General features: G+C 47.7%; 1 protein-coding gene across 1 annotated transcript; it reads right to left on the bottom strand.

Annotated features, from left to right (window-relative positions):
• Window positions 1-3,478: 3,478 nt before the first annotated feature.
• Window positions 3,479-4,846, bottom strand: LOC123065667 (inorganic pyrophosphatase 1). Its single transcript, XM_044488908.1, has 2 exons — window positions 3,762-4,846; window positions 3,479-3,668 (listed from the first exon to the last, which is right to left on the bottom strand). Exon 1 carries the CDS (start codon window positions 4,632-4,634, stop codon window positions 3,807-3,809), a length of 828 nt encoding a protein of 275 aa, XP_044344843.1. The 5' UTR covers window positions 4,635-4,846; the 3' UTR covers window positions 3,479-3,668; window positions 3,762-3,806.
• Window positions 4,847-7,397: the final 2,551 nt, after the last annotated feature.

Genomic DNA, 7,397 nt, shown 5'->3' with positions numbered 1-7,397 from the left:
CTCTGAAAGTGTTTGTTGGGTTGGCACGAATCGAGACTGGGATTTGTCACTCTGTATGACGGAGAGGTATCTCTGGGCCCACTCTGTAATGCATCATCATAATGAGCTCAACGTGACTAAGGAGTTAGCCACGGGATCATGCGTTACGGAACGAGTAAAGAGACTTGCCGGTAACGAGATTGAACGAGGTACGGGGATACCGACGATCGAATCTCGGACAAAGGGAATTGTATACGGGATTGATTGAATCCCTGACATCATGGTTCATCTGATGAGATCATCGTGGAACATGTGGGAGCCAATATGGGTATCCAGATCCCGCTATTGGTTAATTGTCGGAGAGATGTCTCGGTCATGTCTGCATGGTTCCCAAACCTGTAGGGTCTACACACTTAAGGTTCGGTGATGCTAGAGTTGTAATGGGAAATTGTATGTGGTTACCAAGAGTTTTTAGGAGTCCCGGATGAGATCCCGGACATCACGAGGAGTTCCAAAATGGTCTGGAGGTGAAGATTTATATACAGGAAGTCCAGTTCCAGTCGCCGAAAGGTTTTGGGGTTACCGGTATTGTACCGGGACCATCGAAAGGTGTCCGGGGGTCCACCGGATGGGGCCACCTACACCGGGGGGCCAAGTGGGCTGAATATGGGTGAGAACCAGCCCCCTAATGGGCTGGTGCATCCCCCTCCAAGGGCCCAAGGTGCCTAGGGTTGGAAACCTTAGGGGGTGGGGGCGCCTCCCACCTGCTTGGAGGGTAAGTCTCCCCCCTTGGTCACCACCCCCCTCTAGATGCATCTAGGGGGGCCGACCCCCTCTTCCCTTTCCCCTATAAATAGTGAGGGGGTGGGAGGGCAGCCGCACCTCAGCCCCTAGCGCAACCCTTCTCCCTCCTACACCTTCTCCTCCTCTATTGAGCTTAGCGAAGCTCTGCCGGAGAACCACGAGCTCCACCACCACACCGTTGTGTTGCCGGAGTTCTCCCTCAGCTTCTCCTTTCACCTTGCTAGATCAAGAAGGAGGACACGTCCCCGGGCTGTACATGTGTTGAACGCGGAGACGCCGTCCGTTCGGTGCTTGGATCGGATCTTCCGCGATTTGAATCGCCGCGAGTATGACTCCATCAACCGCATTCTTGTAATGCTTCCACTTAGCGATCTTCAAGGGTATGAAGATGCACTCCCTCTCTCTCGTTGCTAGCATCTCCTAGATTGATCTTGGTGACACGTAGGAATTTTTTTGAATTATTACTGCGTTCCCCAACATCTATATCTAAGGTTCGAAAGTGAAGTTGCTTGCATTGATCCTCAATAGATCTTGACTTCGGCGACAAATGAGGTATATTGAGCTTAATGACGTACGCATGGTTACATCAGATAGAAGGACCGGTTGTACTGGTTCTACTTCTGGTTCATGTGTAATGAATCTTCAGTATATATAGTTCATTCTCTACACTCGTATTGTCAAATGCATATGTTGGTGAGCCCTGTAATCCAAACACTCATGAGATAGTAGATGCTATTTTTTGCTCTTAGCAGGTAAGTTGTTTGAAACATTTTATAAAGCAGCTTGTGACATTTCTAAAAAGTAAGGTCATGTAGGCACATGGTGCGCTCCTTTTTGGTCATTTTCTACTCAATCGTAGAGTTTTATTGCAGTATGATAATTTTTCATATCTCGGTAAAGTGCATGTTTTTTCAGATTAATAAGTAAAGTGCATGTCAGTACTTCCAAAGGGAAAATTTTCAAAAAAAATGTTCTTTCCTGATGGTAATCATGTTCATACAAACTACTATGGTTTGCTTGTCCTTTTGGTTTTGCATCGTGGCCATTTGAGAACCACTATAGAATAATGAACGTTCTTGAATTCCTACTATTTTGTTATGATTATGAATCTTTAATTATTGAATTCCTTTATGTTATAGTAAGCTTGAGATGAAACATTTGGGGGAGATACAATTTTGATATACAACTTTACTTGATTCTTAATCCATGTGGTAATGTCATTAGCATACATGAAATCTTACGCATACCATACACTGTTGTCTCACAACAATTGATTAGTTTCTAATTTCTACTATTTTGTTTGAGATTACAGAATTACATGATGATGGAGGATGGAGCTGCCCTTCAATGAATTGTCTAAACTAAAAAATAGTAACACTATGTCTTGTTTAAGTGTATTCGAGAAAAAATGTCTTGTTTAAGTGCCAAATCAGCACTCCAAGGCGCTGACTCGTGTATGACATCCACCCATGTTGATTATTGGAACCTTTGATAATTAGTATATGTTTGGTACAATATTTATCCATGTGTTGTAGTTAATTTGTACAACGCAAGTCACCATGAGTCAATGTACGTAGCACAATAAAACAGAAGAAGTTTAATTAAGGGGATTATATCGACGCTAAAAAAAGTCCATCAACAAGGGTCTCAAGGTAATGTCGTTGAAAAGGATGTTTTAAGTATATATATGCAATAAAAAAGGCCTGTAGCAAGTACGGGCATTCAACTAGTGTGCAATAATGTCTATCCTGCTCCAGGTTGCAGGAAAAGCATACACCAGGGTTTCTTGCAGCCTGAAACACGTTGGGCCGAAAAGGCTCACTATCTTACATAGTCTTTTACAGCTGATGATTTTCCGGTAAAACCGGGGGGGGGGGGGGGGGGGGGGGGGGGGGGGGAGGAACTTTATAAATGATGGTTGATGGCGAATGCACCCGACCATAAACGCACACTATCAAATCTACACAGTTGGACGTAGTACTCTTTATAACTGCCTATGACAGTGACCGAATCAACAGTAAACAAAGCACAGGCAAGTACGATAGGGTATGTGTGTTCAGTTGTGCACGGAGGTTCATCAATTTGTGAGTGTGAAACAATTGTCATTTTCGTATACTGCAAATTCATAAAAATGATAACTGGCAAACGTCAACTGGGAGAGGATGTCAAGTGAACGTTTCCTTGACATTTATTTGGTAGGAGATGGCAAATCCTGCCCATTTTTTATGCAATTTTTCTTCTTCTTCTCAGTGTCATGCATCTCTAAAGAAAATTTTCAACCTCATGCAAATAAAATTGACATCTAAATGTTCGCAGATATCAAATCCTCCCAACAAACGTTCATCAGATATTGTGGTCCTAAATTTATGAGTCAAACTATTACACATGGAATCAAACACACAAAGTTGTCCGTCAATGACAAGCCAGCTTCAGAAAAGACTAGCGAGATTGCCGCCCAGATGTGTTGGTTGGAACCACGTGACACATGTGTTTGGAGATATCGCTCCAATTTGTTTGCCCTTCCAAGCTTCTATACTCCCTCCAAACTAAATATAAAATGTCTTTGCAGTTCAAATTGATGTGCAAAGGCGTTTTATATTTAATAATTGTTACAAAGGTTGCATTTACACAAGAAGAAAATATTCGAAGTAGTAGCAGCTAGCAGGGCAGCACATTTGAGACAATATCGATCGGCTGAAATTGACATTCGTCGGATCAACTCATGTATTCTTTTCGTCAATCAATAGATAGATGGGATACAATTTAGTCAATACTACTACTATCGAGTTCGCCATTGGCGCTCGAACACCTCATCCTTAATTAGTTTCCACCGACGCCTTACCCAAACTCATACTCCATCCGTTTCAAAATAGATGACTCAACTTTATACTAACTTTAGTACAAAATTGGGTCATCTATTTTGGAACGGAGGGAGTACGTACTACACCAGCATATCAGGCAAGCAAATCAGAAAACAAGGTATCGATCCCCAAATTAATGGCAATGGAGCAGGGATGGATGGATCAGTTCTTGACGCCGAGCGGCATGGGCATGCCGTCCTGGACGGACACCGGCAGCGACTCGAGCTTGCAGTCGAGCGGCAGCAGCGTGCTCTCCTCGACGAGCACCCGGCTGATGAGCCGCAGCAGCGTCTCCTCCATGTCCTTGCCGTCGCTCCACGGGTGCACCTCGGCCTGGAGCAGGCCCGGGTTCTCGCAGATGAGGTCCCACACGGGGAACCCCTTGCGCGGCATCATGAAGTCCTCCCTGGCGAGCCGCAGCGACGGGCAGTAGTCGCCGCGGCCGTCGCCGAGGTAGATGAAGCGCTTCCTGGCGCCGTCCGCCGCGGCGGCGGAGGCGCGGATGCTGTCGAGCACCTGGCCCTTGCACATGTTGGGCGGGCAGGTGCCGATGCCGCAGCCGTGCGGGCCGGCGTGGAAGTCGTGGTGCGGCGCGATGCGGAGGCGGCCGTCGGCGTCGACGCGGCTGGGGTTGGTGTTGATCTCGGAGAAGCAGCCCCGGAGGCCGTGGTAGTCGAGGATGATGTCGATGAAGAAGCGGTTGGCGTCGCTGAGGACCCTGAGGTCGCAGCCGAGGCTGTAGGCGGCCCGGATGGCGGAGACGACGCGCGGGTTGATGGGCGCGGCCCGGAGCACGTCGGCGACGTCGCGGAGGGTCCTGCCCTGCGCGTGCAGCTCCCCCATGACGGTGTCGATGAGGGTGTTCCACGGCATGGTGGGCAGCAGGCGGTCGAAGAGGTCGGTGGCGCCGAGGCCGTCGACGACCCAGTTGTCGCTGTCGACGTCGATGATGGTCTTGTCGAAGTCGAACACCACAACCACGCCGGCCATCTCGACGTACGGTCCTTCTTCCTGGACTTGGATTTCGGACCTGGAGTGGTGTGCGTGCGTGCCTGCGTGCGCGTTGAGTCTTTGACGAGGAAGGGTGCGGGGCTATAAACTGGCCCGGGACGGGGGAGGCGGAAGATGCCGAGGGAATATTACGAGATGCCTACGAATAGGGGCAGGCGTCGGATCGGACTCGCTCCGGCGCGTTGCTGATCGATCCATGTCAGTAATTAGCTGCCCTTTCCGGAAGGCGCGCGGCGAATCAGGTTTGGTTTTGGTTCTGGGGATTCGGTTTGGTTGTAGTTTATGCCGTGGCATATGCGCGTTCGCGTCTTTGCGTCCCGCGGGAAGAAGACGCGAGGTGGCTTCTCGTGGTGTGGCCGTGAACGTGAAGGATCCGCAGGAGCTCCTGCATGTGGCCAGGGGAATATCCTCTCTCGTGCCGTCGTGGCGCCGCTTTCGCGCGCCCGTCTTCTGGCTCGTGGCTGCTGGGTTTGCGCGTCCGGAGAATTTTTTTTCCGAGAGTACGCCTAGGCGTACCATATTTTTTATAGAAGGCAGAAGATGAATTACAAGACACTACGACTTGCTGCGAACAACAAGTGTAGTAAGACTCCACACCCGAGCTAATCAACAGATTAGCCAGCACAACAATTACAAACACGACGCAAAGGGCCTGCCCTAAATCAATCCTCTAGCCGCGTCACACAAATGCCGAACACCGCCAAAAGCAACAACTTCAGCCGGGCTCTCTTTGCCAACGCACTACCCACCCTTGAATGCCTAAGAGGAGACGGCAAGTAGGTAGCGGGACTCGGTCAGACCTGAACAAAGCCATCGTCTTGGGGCACCGGCAGCAGCGTACATAGCGCCCACGAGTCCGGAGAAGTGACGAAATACTTTCAAGCGCAGATGGTACGAGAGTTAGGGCATGTACAATGGAGGCAGTACCATGCTACTGCCCCATCTTCCAACTAGATAAAGAAAATCTGAAGCTACATGCATTACAAATATTACCCAATGCATGGGGTGGTCTCATACATGTTACTAGGTCCCACGGTGACTCTTCCTCCATCAACTTTATTTGCATGTAGTTCGGTTTTTCCTCACAGCACACTCGGGAAATACAGTTTGGTTTCTGGTTGTATATGCACCTTATATGGGGATTTTTTTAATATTTTAATAAAAAGTCAAAATAGGTAAGAACTATTTTGACAAAACACTTGACTTACTTTTGCACTAGTATATAAATCTCGACGAAAAAAAAAGTTGACCTCAAAGCAAAAACGACAAAAATTATTTGCTATTATAGGTCACTATTCACACTATTTTAGCCAAAAAATTGTCTTTTTTGAAAAGAAGTCAAAGGGATATTTTTTTTGGATTTTATTTCTCACGAGTACAATGGAAGGTCAAGTTTATTTCAAAAATATTTTCAGGAATTTTTGACTTTTTGTTGAATTACTAATTTTTTTCCCATATAGGGTGCATATGTCCCCATAGACCAAAAATTCCCCTCCGAGCACACTCTCTCTATTGCCTTTCTCATCTGGAGGACCACATCTTTTGGCTGAAGAACATAGCTCCTCTGCAAGCTACACCAAGCCTCTGCAAGCTATAGTCTTTTTCATCGATTTTCTCCACGGCAGCATGCATCTGATGTGGAACCATGGGGCAGCTGTCCAAGTTGGACCATTGGCCATGCCCTTATGCGCTTTCTCTCGCGCTAAAACGCTGGCCCGTGAACGGGACAACTCCACAAACACTGAAATGGGAGCCGATTGTCCAACCGATACATTTCAAATCGAATTTTAACTAACCAGACAAATTAGATGCAAATGGTATGATTTTCATATAAACGGGAGCATATGCATTAGATTTTTGACATATTTTAATAAAAAAAGCGACATCACTTAAACCTATCTTGCAGCGGCGCCCGTCCCCCACATCTTTGTTGTTCCCTTTCGGTGATTACCGGGCTCATCTGTTGTCTCCATTAGTTGCGGGTGATAAGAGCTGCGAAGTGAAGGTGCGGTTGCGACAAGAAAGAGTAGACCATGGGAGACGGACCGACCCACTTAGGACTTGAGGCCATGCCGCCTCCCATGCCCTACCCATTATCGTCGTCGTCCGCGACCTGTCCGTTGCCGGTAGACATGAGGCCCGTGATGGACGTGGAGAGGCCGTCACACTCGTCGTCCCATCGGCGCGGCCCAACGCTATTCGGCGGCACATAGGACATGCAACTGATGGTGTTCTCGTCCGTGATCGCATGCACCACCTCTTCATTGTGAGCGGTGGTTTGAGCGCGGGCGACCTTGTAGAATGCCTGCTGCTTGGCGACAAAGTTAGGATTCATCGCGGCCATGCCTGGCTTCCTCGCTCGCACGCTCGTCGTGGATTTGCCTCTCCGCCAGACGGTGCTACTCGAGAAGTACACATGCCAAGACCGTGAGAGAGCACACTTATGTCCTACTACAGGGATGGATGCACCATTACTTAGTGTCATGGTGTGGCTATCTCATTATTTTGTTCCACCTCAAGCCTTGATGAAGTGTCAACATGAGTGCTCCAGATTATGCAGTAATCGGCTGGGAAATTCGATAGCAGATTGTTATGTCGGCTAACTCACATAATGTCATAGTTACTCAAAGTAGCAGCAATTGACACTAATTTGTTCACATAATCAAACTGTTCACTGGAATTATTCAATAATTTGGTATGTATAGTCTTGGAATTATTCAATAATTTGGTATGTATAGTCTT

This window comes from Triticum aestivum, chromosome 3B, assembly GCF_018294505.1.
Source record: "Triticum aestivum cultivar Chinese Spring chromosome 3B, IWGSC CS RefSeq v2.1, whole genome shotgun sequence".
In the NCBI taxonomy this organism is placed as follows: domain Eukaryota; kingdom Viridiplantae; phylum Streptophyta; class Magnoliopsida; order Poales; family Poaceae; genus Triticum; species Triticum aestivum.
The sequence above is the reverse complement of the archived record's forward strand: the minus strand, read 5'-3'. Positions and strand labels throughout refer to the sequence as shown.